We start from the raw sequence: 15,092 nt of genomic DNA on the forward strand, positions 1-15,092 counted from the left end.
ATGATTTCCCCAAAACTAGGGAAAATTCCCCAAATCTGACAGCACTGGCCTTGATGATGGAGAGCCTATGAGCTGGTAGGGGAGTCTTATGCATAGCTGCTCCCTTTTTCGCACCAGGCTAGCCAGCGGTGGCAGCTGAAAGCGGGAAGGCATGCAAGCACTTAACGCTAACTAGGCTACCACACCATCGCTTCACATCATCCCGAGCATGAAGCACCCACCCATTTATAGTGATCAATATCACTACTATCTGAATAATATATTTAACAATAATAGCATGGTAGGAATGTGGAAGTTGCTATTATAATCATATAACTTCTTATACACTTGTAAAGAAACCGTCGTGCCACGGGAAGCATCGTGTGTCAGACGGCTGGTTTTGTTCAAACGGAACGACACTGACTCGATGGGTATTCGTACGTCCGACAGCGTCGATGCTCCCCCGACAAGACTTGAAATAATTGCAAGTATTTGGCGCTGCAGATGAGGCCTTTACTTACATCTCTATTTTTTTAGTTAATATTTGATATATTCAACTTTTATAGCATCAATATACCATAACAAATGTTTTCGCACATACAGCACTTTTAAATAAATAAATAGATAATAAAATTATATTACTGAGAATACGAATGCTGTAGAAAACATTAATGTAGAAATGAGAATAAAAAAAAATATGTCTCCTTATAAGAACAAAAGTTGACAAAGTAAGGTTTCCTGAGTTACGAAGACCTAAAGATTAACATTGCCTTTCATAACTAAACATGTACAACTCTGTATATATTTATCCTTTTATGTGCCTCAAATATGAGGCTTGGGGCCGGCATGACCTTAGCAACAATATCTCCTGTAAAATCATAGTAGGATTACAGTTACCGAACAATGCTAATATTAATATCATCATAAATACTGAAATTATTTTCATTGTATGTTATATATGTGGCGAATAAACATTCACAATAATTTCCTTATCGTTAACACATTAAAAGATAAAGAACAGTAAGAAAATGGCATAAAAACTTACGAGATTTCTACATGTTACACTGCAAGTAAAAACTATGAGGTTGATCATATACCTGTTTTTCATTAACTAGAGCAGTTCCAGGAGATTATAATGGACTTAAATATACTGATATAGAATGATGTACGTATAGCACCACAGCTTCTCATTTGATTAAGTAACTTTATGGTCATCATAAGAAAGTGAAGAAACGTTAACAAGTATTTGGTAGGATTTTAATAACATTATCGTACACTGAAAGACTGCGAAAAGCTGATATAAATAATACTCCAGTTCAGTTTACCTTATGAGAAGGTCATTTATCTTTGCAAGTTATTTGAGTGGAACTGTTAGTAAATGCGAAATTAATAATCTTCTCTAAATTAAGCATGAAGTGGACAAAGACTGATGATTTTTGTTACGGTTATGATACACTGTTTAGAAATGTGATGTATATGTTCGATATCTCTATTTGTGATATTCCAAATTCAGTTTTCATTGAGAATCTTGAACCTTAAGTAATTGCTCGACAGATATACTCATCAGTAATATATGCATTCCTTAAGCCGTCCTACTGCTAGTGTTCCTTACGGGAACAGCATCCACTAGGATGGATGTATGGTGTGAAAATACGCCACCTCTTGAATGGATATCTGTTACAACATATAAAAACAATTGCATCCTCACAACTACCACATTATTATCAATAAAGTTTGTTTAATTTCTTCAATGATATCAGGTCAAATAAGACATTTGAACACTTATTATTGAAGGTTTGATTATTCAATTCCCGGGTTTTCTTGATCAGGGACGTTTCTCCAAACTACTCTGCCCCCTCGAGGTCTGACTAGCCCCCATCCCCCCAGGCCACAATTTCGTTAACTTTTTTCTTAATTACACCATTAATGGCCCGGTTATAGCTTAAAACTGCCCCTAGAATAGCTTTTTTTTTCTAAATTTTGGTTCGCTTCGCTCGGCTGCTCGCTCCCTCCTTCAGTGCGATGGCAGGGCTGAAAAGGGATTCCCTCCATAGATCAGCCATCTCCATCAACTCAACGCCACAACACCGTGAACAAGCTGTCGAGTGTTCTAGAATTAATAATAATAATACTGATGATTATAGTGATATTCATAATAATAATGATAATAATAATAAAATAATGGTAGTAGTAATAATAATAGGAAAAAATAATGATAATAAATAACAATAATAGTACTAGTTATAATAATAATAATAATAATAATAATAATAATAATAATAATAATAATAATAATAATAATAATAATAATAATAATAATAATAATAATAATGATAATAATAACAACAACAATAATAAAATGTAGTAATAATAATGATAACAATGCCAAGCATGATAATGATAATGATAAGAAAAATCATACTGATAATAAACATGACAGTAATGATAATGATGATAACAACAACAATAACAATGACGGTAATAATGGTAATAATAATGATTATAATAGTCATTAAAACTATAATAATATTAACAGTAATGACAACAAGGATGACGATGATTTGATAGTGATAGTAACGATGGCGATGAAGGTAGAAATGATGATAACAATGATAAAACAGCATTATTTTATTGTTAACAACAACGAAACAATAATAATACTAATGTTGAGGATAAATTAACCATCATAGTACTGATAATGACAGTGATCGCACACACAAGGATAACAGTAATATTGACAAAGCTTTCAGTATTGTTAATAGTTTTCATAAACAACTAATGATACTAAACAGAATTTTTATGTAAATTACCTTATTTAGAATTTTTATACCCTTCCGTTCTTTTTTCTTTTTAGCCCAGCAACTCTATGTTCTTAAAACCTTATCAAGTAACCTAGAAAATTACATGTAGAATGACTCCTTATTATATTAAATCTTACATATAGTTCTAAAATTACTAACATTTTGAATTTTGGATCTTAATTTAAAGAAAGAATAGTATAAAAAGTGATAAATAATATATTTATATCACCTAATCCAGTCAGTCGCCAAAACACAACACGGATATAAAATCAAGAAGTCTACTGTTGTGAGCAGAAGAAGCATGTTCGCAGGAAGAGCGAGCGACTCGTATTAAAAAAGAAATACAAGACTAAAATAGCAAAAATGACTACAGTTGGAGCAGGATTAGTACTAAATATCAGAGAAAAGGGAAGCTTGTTCAAGGTAAGACTCTTGTGCTATATTTTGTTGATGTTAAATTACCCTGGAATTGGATAAATATGATCTTTGTAGGGTACATTTGGCCTTGCGTATCGTGTGGACTTAGTTTGGAAATGTTTTAATGAAAGTGGGATGCACTGTTTGCGTCATGAGCCGTGTGTTAGGATGAAAATAATGATGTAAAGTGATCTATCTCGGTCTCTTATATGTTATACTTCTCAAACCCCCTACCCACCACTCCATGTCCATCTATCAGTCATTGCCATAGCTGTGTTTGCTTTGGAAATGAATGCTGCGCTTGTTTAAGATATGTTTAAATCTATGAGAGCTCAATGTTACCGAGAATGACGCACAGAGATAGAGGTAAATGACCACTGCAATCTTACAGAGCATAATAAATTGAATAAGGTACAATGCAGGCACAGCTGCTGCGGCCTCGTATTTACTGTGAAATGAAATATCCACTGTACATTGCTCAGAGACAATACCCTCAGACAGAGTTTCCCTGATACTTATCATACCTTCCCTAGCTATCAGGGTTGATATCGTAACTGTACTTCATTTGCAAAGGAAATGTTTGCTAGATTTGTTTGAAATACAACGAAAGCTCTCTGAAAACATAGTTTTCAATCTGAAATAGGTGTTAGGTGTCAATTCCAAATATTCCTTTTTACATGTAGGAATTATTCAACAAAATCCCCCTCTTTTCCCATAAACATGGCCCCAATGCTAGGGGAAAGCATGAAGGTTATGAGATAAATTTTAGGGGGGGGGGGGGGAAATACAAAAGAAATATGTGTAGTATCGTTGTGATCAGGCACACACTGGTATGATGAACATTAACCATGTCATTTCCTAATTTACCCTTTTCCCACCCCCACCTCCCCTTTGGTCTACATAATCTTTACTGTGTATCTTCTGGCGAGATCAACTATCTGAACCTAGAATGTGCTCTAAAAAAATTCAGTTCTAGTGGTTATCCTATGCAGGCCTTGTAGCAGCACTTCAGTTGGTGGTGCAATTCTATCAGAGTTGGTTCACATTTAAATGATGTATATAAAGAATTCGTGATATTTTGCTTAAATACTTTTACTTGCTGGCCTTGATGGAACTGATACAAGTGTCAACTGCTAGCTCAGGTTTAGTGCATGACAGTCAGACTTATGATTGACAGTTTATAGAATGGTAAGTTGGTGAAATCTGAGATATTTTATGACAATTCCTGTTGTTTGATATAAAGATAATATGTTTGTAGTAGCTTCTTTGACCTTTATCCTTCCCTGGCTAGCAATCAACTGATATGTTTTTGTGTAAAATGACTCTCAGTTGTAAAGAAAATAGTTATTTATCATGAAAAAATATATCCTTGTAGGTGTTGGAGGATGAGAGCTACCAAAAATATATCAAATTAGATTTTTTTTTCCATTTTCAGGATTTTGGCAAAAAAGATAGTACAACTACCATCAACAAATCAAATGGAAGTGGCACATCATCAGTCTTCATAAAGAGAGTAACTGGCAAAAATACAACTCGTGTATTTTCAAAGGCTCTTGCTGTGAGATCCTCTCTCAAAAAAACTCTTGAGTTGGCAAAGTCGAGTACTACAAAGCAGAATGCTAAATCACTTCCCAATAAAACTGGTAGCAAGGTTCCTGCAAAAAAGGCAGACCCCAATCCCCAAAAGAAGGTTCAAAGTGCAGGGGGGAACCACACCACTGGGCCCCCTGCAAAGCCTCCCCCAAACAAGAATCCAAGCAGCATCCCAAAGACACAGCAACAGAACACTGACAAGGGTCCTGCAGAGAAGAAGACTGTAGGAACAGGGGGAAATACCAACACGAGTATTCCCTCTGGCTGGAAAGCCCAATACTCCAATGCAGAATCGTTTCGGTGAAGGGAGCCCAGCTAACAAGGGATCATCAGCCTCAAAACCAAACAGTTTCCAGAACAAGAAACCCTTCCAGTCACAACAGACAAGACAAACAAAGAGGGAAGGAGCAGAGCATGGAGGGGCACCACCAATGAAACGTTTCAGGAATGAAGAACAGACTAAGGGGTCAGATTCAGGACAAACAGCAGGAAATACTCACCCACCCAGTAAAGAAGGTGATCAGGCATCAGCACCTAATTTTCCAAGACAGAATCGGGAAGATAATGCATTTGAAGACAGGAGGGATGGATACACATCATCACTGTTCTATGGAAACCCTGACATACCAGCCATTCCTCAGACCGATGTCAAGCCTGTCTCTGAGAAGGTGTTTTCTGAGGAGTCTTTTTCCACCTTGGATATTGCCCCTCAACTAGTAAGTATTTTTCTTACAATTGAAATTTATTTATGAAATTCATTGTTATTTAAGTTGATTGCAGAAAGTGCTTGATGTGTTATATATATATGAAATCTAAATTTGCATATAAATTGATTAATGTCCTTCATTCATTAATATGCTTCCAGGTATCAACACTAGAAAAATTAGGATTCAGATCAATGACAACGGTGCAGCAAAAGAGCATGCCAGCTATCCTGTCTGGCAAGGATGCTCTAGTGAAGTCACAGACAGGCTCTGGAAAGACTCTGACATACGCTCTACCCATCATTAATGACCTCATGTCGGTAAGGGTTGCTTGTTTTGTTCCTGATCTTTCATCATCATCGTCGTCATTGTCATTTTCATTATCATTATCATTATCATTATCATTATCATTAGTTTTGCTATTATTGTTCTTGCAGTAGTGGTTTTAGATATGATGATAATTATTACTATTGATTTTATTATTATTATTGTTATTATTATTATTATTATTGTTATTATTATTATTATTACTTTTAATTTTTGGATTGTTTTTCATATTACAATTTTCATCAGTAGTATTGTTGCTTGTTGCTATTGATATGGTTGTCACTGTTATTATTATAATGATTATTTTATTATTGATTACCAATTTATTTTTCCCTGACAGCAAAAACCACAAATACAGAGAAGTGACGGCCTCCTTGCCTTGGTGATTGTTCCGACAAGGGAGCTTGCTCTTCAGAGTTACCAGTGGTTTGAGAAACTGTGCAAGGTAAGAAGAACAAAATACTCAGATTATTTCTTTTATCTAATGTCCCTATATACAGTCATGCTTTGCTGTAGAATTGTATTGTATATATAATTATTCTCATATTCTAGGCTTGTGTGTGGGTAGTCCCTGGTTACCTTATTGGAGGAGAGAAAAAGAAGGCAGAGAAGGCTCGGTTACGGAAAGGCATCAACATTCTCGTGGCGACATCGGGGCGTTTGATTGACCACATCCACCACACCAAATCCCTAAGTCTAGCCAAAGTCAAGTACCTGGTCATTGACGAGGCTGACAGGTTGCTGGAGATGGGCTACGAGAGAAGTGTGACAAGGTGGGATTTATTTATTATATTCTGTGGAATGATATGGTTGATATAGTTTGGAATACATGAATAGAAGTGTCAATCAGTTAAGGTTATGACTGTTATGACTGGATATTCTCAGTATTCTCATCCACATTTCTTGAATAAATAGTTGTTGTATTTTCCCCTTTTAGCATTATGGAATCTCTCAAGGAGCAACAAGAATCCACTAACAGACAGACGATCATGCTCTCAGCTACTCTCTCTTCAGGGGTTGAAAAGTTAGCAGGTAAATGTTCTTAATGTATCTGCATTTTTGAGGATGAAAAAGTTACCATTCTCTCCAGTCAGTATTACTACAAAAAATCATTCCTTTTGCATAAAGTCACATACTTCTTTCCAAATCTATAAAGATCTGTCACTCCCTTTCAGGCATGAGTCTTGTCTCACCAGAGATTATTGATGTCAGCCAAGAGGGACAGGATGGAAAGCTGATGTGTGAAGCTCTGGCCACCCCAGAGAACCTCTCACACAATTATATATTGGTCCCTGCTAAACTCAGGCTTGTCACGTTGGCGGCATTTATACTCGCTAAGTGTAAGGTATGTGTGTGTATCCATAGCTTTTCTTGACTTTATTTTTCTGCTGATGGATAAGGGTTTGGATAAGGATTTTGTTTCAGACTTAGAGGATTTGTTGCATTTCTATTATTTAGGTGATGGTTACATTAAAAGAAAAAACATTATCTACACAGTAATATTTTAAGAAGATGGAATCATTGTGTCTGATTTTTTTTATGCTCGACAGGTTGGGGATGAAAAAAAGATGATTGTATTCTTTGCAACGCAGGACTTGGCTGACTTTCACACCGAGATCTTCTCTCGTCTTCTCTCCAGGTGCTGCTCCTATGTTTGAGTCACAGGAATAGAGTGTCAATCAGTATAGGTTATGACATGTTACCTTTCAAAGGACCTTTTTTTTTTCTTTCTTTCTTTTTCTTTGGTCCAAAGGACTTTTTTATCTTCTTCATCCAAAGAACTAGATGAAATATAAATCTAATTAATGGAAAAGGATATTTCAGGATGCTAGGACATATGATAATTTTAAATATGTATTTTATTCTAGCTACACTGACTTGCTTCAAATTTAATTATGAATGCTAGTAGTCATGCTTACACCATTAAAGGGATGTTTAACTTCATACTGAAACTGCTACAGGTATGGAAAGGTGAAAGACGAAAGACCATCCTTACTGAAGCGAGCAGAGAAAGTTCTGGCAGGAGAGGAGGACAAGGAGGAAGAGAGTGAAGAGGAGGAAGAGGAAGACACTGAGAAGATAATTCTCTTCCAGAAGTTGCATGGCAGCATGACTCAGCAGGTATAACAGGTCATGTTCTTGTTGCTCTTGCTTTTGAGTGGAGAACAGAATTAGGTTGATCTTTTAAATACCTAGTTTTTGGATTTTAATTTCAGATTTTTGTTAGTATAGTCTTGTTTTTATGTAACACTAAATTATTTTAATACATTACAGGAAAGATCAGCAGTGTTCAAATCATTCCGTGAAGCATCTGCCGGTGTTCTGATGTGCACTGTAAGTATCAAAAAGTATACTTTGATAAGCATTTTAAAATTGTGAAAATTGACTAGACTTATATTCAGCAGTTTGCTTTAGGTCTGGTTTACACTCTCACCTTCCTTCTCATATGTAATTATTAGGATGTTACTTATATTTTCTATCTTGCAGGATGTTGCCTCAAGAGGTCTAGATTTGCCAAGAGTGCGTTGGATTGTTCAGTTTAATGCTGCATGTACAGCTGCTGACTATGTCCACAGAGTAGGGCGTACAGCACGTGTCAATTCTGCTGGATCAGCTGTTGCCTTCCTAGCTCCCTCAGAAGCCCCTTACATTCAGATGCTTGAGAAGCACAAGATTTTGTACGTTGATAGTGAAATTTACAAATCATTTGATAGTGTATGACATTTCTTGCTCTGCGGGTTATGTAGAATACTGATATATAAAATTTTCAGTTTTAAATTTGATTCTTTCCAGATTAGTAAAATAAAGTCTGGTCCTTCTCTTTAATTTCCCAACAGATTACAAGAAATCAGAATGAAGGAGGTGCTCAAAAGCTTTAGCTTTGCCTGTGATGATTACACTGGTGAAGAACAGGTATGTAATCAATTTGGTTGTGTGTGGTTACTGATTGCTGATTTAGGAAGTAAAAAATATCCAGGTCAGGTAGGAAAGAAGATAAGATAAAAGTGAATTTTCAGTATTATATAACTTTGTACACAAACCAAACCAAATGGATAAAACTGAGTGATGGCATGGTTTGGCCCCATGGTTTGTGGCCCGTGATGAAGCAGACTTTTTCCACTGTTTCTGAAATCTGAAGTTTGAGTGCACTTTGGACATTTGGACCATACTTACTGATAGATTTACCCTGTCGCTCATGCTTCAGCTTTTACATTATTATTTTAAGCCAAAACACACGAAAGTCTAATGCAATGTGAGTTTATGTCTTATTCTTTTATCTTTATAGCCTTCTATGAGGACAGTGGAAGAATTAGCCACCAACTTCCAGCTCAACGTGGAAAACGAACTCATCAATGACCAAAGCATGCATGACTTGTCCCGCAAAGGTGAGTGGCTGTTTTTTTGTAAGTCACATTGTAAATAGGGACAAAGGTAGGAATAGGGTTTGATGGATCAATATGTAGTTTGATGAAGTAACTCAAGTGAAAAATATAATGAGGTTCCTGTAACATGACCTGACCTTCTTTTGAGTGATTGACCCTAAGAACTAACTAATTTTTATCAGTTTTGAAGAATATTCTATACAAATATAAGAACTAAGTTTTAACTGGCATTTTAAAAAGTAATCTGATTTATAATCTAATTTATTAGTTATTTCTTTGTTTTTATATATTTTTTGCATATTTTTTCATTTAAGAAAAGGTTATTAGATAGATATAAAAACAATTTTTTTGATGAACAGAATTAGGGAGTATAAGTAGCATATTTAAGTAGTACTTACTTGTTTTTTCATATTTTTCAGCTTATGTATCCTTTGTAAGGGCTTATGCCTCTTACCCCAAAGAAGTGCGTGACATGTTTAGCTTCAAAGCCCTCCATCTTGGTCACTATGCAAAGAGCATGGGGCTCAGAGACACTCCTTCTGCCCTTGGTGCATCAGCAGCCTTCAAAGCAAAGAGAGAGTTTAAGGAGAAGCGCGAGAGGAAGGAGAGGAGAAAGTAAGTCCCATGTTTTAGTTGTCGTCTTTTTTCTTTTCTTTCTTTTCTTTTCTTTTCTTTTCTTTCTTTCTTTCTTTCTTTCTTTCTTTCTTTCTTTCTTTCTTTCTTTCTTTCTTTCTTTCTTTCTTTCTTTCTTTCTTTCTTTCTTTCTTTCTTTCTTTCTTTCTTTCTTTCTTTCTTTCTTTCTTTCTTTCTTTCTTTCTTTCTTTCTTTCTTTCTTTCTTTCTTTCTTTCTTTCTTCTTCTTCTTCTCAAAAAAAATATATTATAATTTTATTCTTGTTTATATCTTTATTCTTGTTTATATGCGTATTCTTCATGGAGGAATAGAATGTTTACTCAAGGAAAGTTAAAAAAATAAACATTCAGTCTGTGTCATGATTAGACTATTCCAAGCATTATGGCTCATATATTAGTGTATTCATGTAGTATTTAGGAAAACAGAATCGAGAGAGGAAATGGATTTTCATCATCATCATCATTGTTGTTTCTAATTTTATTAACTGTTTATGTCAAACTAACCCATTAATACTTTTCTTAGGAGAATCCAAGTGATGAATCAGAAGATGGGCAAACTTCCGAAGTCGGCAATGTTCTCAGAGTTTGACAGTGGCTTAGACGCTGTTCCTCCAGCAGGCGGCAAAGGCAGACCAAGGAGATGAGAAATAGAAAGAGGCAGAGGAAGGGGGTGTGGGGTGGGTGGGTGAGAGAATGAGTGTGTGTTATGGAATAGTACAAGCAGTCATGTCTTTCATATAAGTTCAGGAAAATTATATTTTTGACAAGGTGTATATATATATATATATATGATGTTAGGGTGTATAGCATAATTGATATTATTGTTAATATTGTTACTAATGTAATTACTCTTATAATGAGAGATACACTGTAATAATTGATATTATTATCAATACCATTATTGATTTTTTATTTTTTTCCTCTTGTTTTGTTGCAATAAGAGATTCACTGTGTTGTTTGCAAAATGTTTAAGTAATATTATATGTACAATATGAATTATTGTTTAATAATCCTTCCGACACTGGTTTAGGAGAATATTACAAAAAGTTGGATTGTTTCTGAAATGATGCTGATGTCTTTTAGCTATATATTTTTAATATTCTGTAATTAAGACTGTGTGCATATGAAACTGTAAAATGATATAGCTAGTTGATAAAATGTGAATTTACACACAAAAAAAGTTGTCCCACAAATATGATATAATATCAGAGTAAAAACCAAAAAAATACTGCTGTTATATCAAACTTCCTTTTGCTTTAAATTGTTTGAAATGTTATACTAAAAAAGAATCAATAGATATTACAGGAGAAATAAAACTCGGGAATTAGGCAGTATTTATCCATTTAACATCTCATCCATTTCTTGAAGGGAATGTATTCAACAGTCAACAGTTCAAAAACCCATTTGCATAAGTCCTGGAAAGAGGTATGAAACAGACCCTCACTTTTAACTATTTAACATTTCAAATTATGGATTTAGACAGTCATCTTAAGCACACATCACATAACACACCACAATCACTACAAACATCAGATATATATATTAGGCATGGGATCCACACACAAAAAAATTCATGTATGAGAAATAAAGAAACCAATGAACAACAGTGAATAAGGCTTGCTACTTAGTAGCAAAAATATATATATTGCATACTCTCACCCTGACTGTGGGTCTTTGGAAACCACATGTGCAATATAATAAGGCACTTAAATGACATGCAACGTTGTGGCAGACCTTGCAATTTATAGATAACAACCAGCTTAGTATGTAACGCTAGAGAAACTAAAAAAAGCAGCTAACAAATACATGGAAATAGGTTATTTAGGACTTAAATGTAAGTAATACTAAGTATTGCAAAAACCCATTGCTGCACAAAGAGCTAGAAGAGCCAGCAAGAAATACGCCTGAGCACCAAAACAAGATGATTTCGGTCCTTCCCAGTGCCGCAGGTAAGTTGCCTGTTGTTTATATTAGGCTATTGTTTTGGTATCATAACACCTTTATTTGTATATTTTCAGGACGTGTTTGATGTTTAAAATTTCATTGCTGCTTTGTTTGTTTACATGGTAACATAGTAGAGATGGAGAGTGTTATCTAGCACCTCCCTCAGCCAGTGGCGCTTGGGAGACTTTGGGACAATCTTGGTGATCTTCTCCAACTTGAGGCTGAGTACGACCTCGCCCTCCAACTGCTCCAGCGTTTTTTGCAGCTCTTGTTTCTGGAAGATGGCGAATATACTGTGGTACACTCGGAAGAAGGTCATGGCCATCAGCTCGTCTCCCACGACCTTCTCGAATTCTGGGTTACCTGAAAGGAAAGCAAAAACAATAAATAATAATAATGTGGTTATCAGGTGTCCTCGTCCAGTTTATAACTATTCTCTGTTGGACTGTATTAATTTCTCTAGAAACACTATAAGCCTTGAAGTGGTTAGTTTGACAGATCGCAATCTCTATTTTTCACATTGTGAAGATCACCATCTTCCAGGAGATGGTTTAATTACGTTCTGCACAGGCTGGCTGCAGAAGTCATCATCAATAACGACAGCAAGAAAAACAACACTGCGACAGTTTGCGTTTACGCACCTGAGGCCAATTTAAGCTTGCCAACGTGAAGGGCGTAATATGGCGTGAAGTACCTCTCCATTCGGTTGAGATCATTCTGGTTGCTGCTGAAGTGAGGGATAAAATGAGACTGATGATCTTTGAGTTTGTGATGACAAAAGGGGTATAATTTAATAGTTAAGTAATAGTAATAAGTAATAGTTAAATAATTTAATAGTAAAGTTACTAGTTACATCTCTGGTCAAATGATAAAAAGTCTCCCAAATTTGCGATAAATAAAATGCAATAGTTGCTGTCTTCATGAAAACTACAACGTCCTTTTTTAGTTCAATACGATTAACCACAAAAAAACAAAAAAAAAAAAAAAAAAACATTCTCGGAGAAAAAAGTTTACTCTTTTACTCTTCCCTCTCCCTCCCTGTCCACACACCCCTGCCCGCCGCCCAAGCTAACCTCTGACTCATCGCGAAGTTATCCTTGAGCTCGGCGTACGTCCTCTCCCCGAAAACGTAGACCTGGTACATGACGTCGCCGACCTCATACTCCGTGATGACGTGGGTGCCGTATCGGTCGATGAATTGGTTGACCGATTCCGTCGAGCCTACGCGGACATCGCTCACCGTCGACTTGAAGTCACTCGAGAGAGTCAGGTCCCCTGGAGGATCATAAGGGAAGGGTGAGTGAGGAGTGGGAGCGGGGAGAAGCGAAATGGCTGTATAATTCAAATTTCTATGAAGGACAAGAGTACTCGGCTATTGTTCTTGAGAGAGAGAGAGAGAGAGAGAGAGAGAGAGAGAGAGAGAGAGAGAGAGAGAGAGAGAGAGAGAGAGAGAGAGAGAGAGAGAGAGAGAGAGAGAGAGAGAGAGAGAGAGAGAGAGAGAGAGAGAGAGAGAGAGAGAGAGAGCGAGAGAGAGAGAGAGAGAGAGAGAGAGAGAGAGAGAGAGCGAGCGAGCGAGAGAGAGAGAGAGAGAGAGAGAGAGAGAGAGAGAGACAGACAGACAGACAGAGAGAGACAGATAGAGAGAAAGAGAGAGAAAGAGAGAGAGAAAGAAAAAGAGAAAGAGAGAGATTCAGCCATAGAGACAAGAAAGAATTATGCAAAGTCTAATAGACACAGCCAGAGCAAGCGTCAGGCAGCCTCACCAGCAAGCGTCGCCCTGCGCGCCCTCCTGAAGAGCCTGACGAGGACGAAAGAGTACTGGTTGTTGAGAAAGGTCGGGTGGATCCCCAGGTGCTGCGCCTTGGTCTTGGTGGAGAGCGAGCTGGTGAAGGCGCGCTTGGGCTCGGGGACGCCTTCGATGTAGAAGTTGTCGAAGTAGGCCGTGAGCAGATCCTGTTCGTCGTCGCAGAAGTCGATGAAGAAGTACTGGTCGTAGCCACGTCGGGTCGCGTTCTGCCGCTCGTTGCCGCTGCCCTGGGACTGCTGCTGTCGGTAGAGGTGCTGCTGCCGGCGCCGCGGTCGGTCGCTCGTGGCCCAGTACGAGTTCTTCTGGAAGACCTCGGCCGTTTGTTCGCGGAAGAGCCAGCTGTTGTCCGTGCGGTGCGGGAACACCTGCGGGAAAGGGGAAGGACAGAAATGATAAGCATTATGGAAACAAATGACTGAATTTAAGTGTTGACGGACTGATATACACTATTTAATAACAACTATTTTTTAATACTGTTAGTTACATATCCATGTTACTGCACTGATTTGTCATGCTAGTTCAGACTATTCTGGTTAAAGCCTATCGGGAACGTACACAATGCGACTGAATAAAAAAAAAAAAAAAAAAATCCGTCTACATTTGTGATAAATGTAGACAAAGCAACAAATGAGAATGAATAAACCTCCCGGCGCGTTTTGATGAACTCGTCTGTACAATTACATAAACTGCATGAGTAAATCTGTTGAAAATTTAGTCGAATCGTGTTAATTACACCTCATCTAATCCTACCTACAGAACTTCGATTAAAAGGCCTCCTTAACTCACCTTGACGGAGAGAGTGAGGAAACCGTAGCGAGGGAGGAGATTGAGAGAGCGTCCCACGTGAAGGTTGTCCTCGACCTCTCCTTGCAAGTTCGCCTCCCGCGTCCTGTAGGTCTTCTTGCCTTGCCCGCACAGCACACACACGGCAAGCACCAGGGCCGCCCACGAAGCTCCTGTGCTCATGCCCATCACTGAGTCACAGCTGCGGGTGGCGGTCGCGGGGCGAGGGAGGGAGGGAGAACGATTAGCTTCAGTACACAATTTGCGAAACGGTCTGTTTGTTTTGTGTTGCGGAATGGTTTCTGTATGTAATGTTCCCCAGGTTTAAATATACGACAGTTAATGTAACTAAAGTATACATAAGGAAGTACATCTCATTCACACGGACTTTGGGGTCAGTGTCAATGATTACTGTATATCCGGAGTGCAGAAACCGAGTTTGAACTTGGAAAGTCGAACGGACGGGGTTACATCAGGCCCTCAGAAGGTACTTTCGGTAACTGATGTTGATGTATAAACAGCGATGAAGATGCACTCGAAATCGTGTCAAGGACTGGCTTTAAAGAAAACATCTGAGGAGATAAGGTCAGATCTGATGGGCAGGCACGTTCTGATCAGATCAGCCGATGGCACGGCATAAAATCGTGATAAAATGTAGAGTAACATTACCAAAAAAAAATGGAAGAGGTCGAAAGTAAAAAATGATAATCCATTTTTTTGTT

The 15,092-nt window shown here is 37.4% G+C and overlaps 2 protein-coding genes across 11 annotated transcripts in view; one reads left to right on the top strand and one right to left on the bottom strand.

Moving 5' to 3' along the window:
* Positions 1 to 3,065: 3,065 nt before the first annotated feature.
* On the top strand, positions 3,066 to 10,832 carry LOC125042383 (probable ATP-dependent RNA helicase DDX31). Its single transcript, XM_047637969.1, has 15 exons — positions 3,066 to 3,203; positions 4,633 to 5,506; positions 5,656 to 5,814; positions 6,162 to 6,266; positions 6,374 to 6,594; positions 6,759 to 6,853; positions 6,997 to 7,166; positions 7,372 to 7,460; positions 7,783 to 7,942; positions 8,096 to 8,155; positions 8,309 to 8,499; positions 8,659 to 8,734; positions 9,108 to 9,207; positions 9,624 to 9,819; positions 10,360 to 10,832. The coding sequence occupies exons 2-15, from the start codon at positions 5,075 to 5,077 to the stop codon at positions 10,478 to 10,480; spliced, it is 2,175 nt and encodes a 724-aa protein (XP_047493925.1). The 5' UTR covers positions 3,066 to 3,203; positions 4,633 to 5,074; the 3' UTR covers positions 10,481 to 10,832.
* Positions 10,833 to 11,159: 327 nt separating this feature from the next.
* Positions 11,160 to 15,092, bottom strand: part of LOC125042384 (torso-like protein) — a 28,241-nt gene continuing 24,308 nt past the window's right edge. For 9 of the 10 annotated variants that reach the window (XM_047637980.1, XM_047637970.1, XM_047637972.1 and 6 more), the window contains 5 exons: positions 14,374 to 14,572; positions 13,544 to 13,952; positions 12,854 to 13,055; positions 12,422 to 12,507; positions 11,160 to 12,143 (listed from right to left, as the gene is read on the bottom strand). In XM_047637980.1, the coding sequence (XP_047493936.1) occupies positions 11,896 to 12,143; positions 12,422 to 12,507; positions 12,854 to 13,055; positions 13,544 to 13,952; positions 14,374 to 14,559 (1,131 nt within the window). In that variant the 5' untranslated portion in view covers positions 14,560 to 14,572 and the 3' untranslated portion in view covers positions 11,160 to 11,895. The remainder of the gene's footprint in view (positions 12,144 to 12,421; positions 12,508 to 12,853; positions 13,056 to 13,543; positions 13,953 to 14,373; positions 14,573 to 15,092) is intronic. The other variant, XM_047637979.1, reaches the window with a different exon arrangement.

Source organism: Penaeus chinensis, chromosome 32, assembly GCF_019202785.1.
Source record: "Penaeus chinensis breed Huanghai No. 1 chromosome 32, ASM1920278v2, whole genome shotgun sequence".
NCBI lineage: Eukaryota > Metazoa > Arthropoda > Malacostraca > Decapoda > Penaeidae > Penaeus > Penaeus chinensis.

Excerpts from the sequence above, each read along its gene's own strand:
- LOC125042383 (XM_047637969.1), top strand. The coding sequence starts at position 5,075 with ATGCAGAATCGTTTCGGTGAAGGGAGCCCAGCTAACAAGGGATCATCA. Across the intron at positions 8,156-8,308 it reads CCGGTGTTCTGATGTGCACT|GATGTTGCCTCAAGAGGTCT; the intron begins GTAAGTATCAAA and ends TCTATCTTGCAG. Across the intron at positions 9,820-10,359 it reads GAGAGGAAGGAGAGGAGAAA|GAGAATCCAAGTGATGAATC; the intron begins GTAAGTCCCATG and ends TACTTTTCTTAG.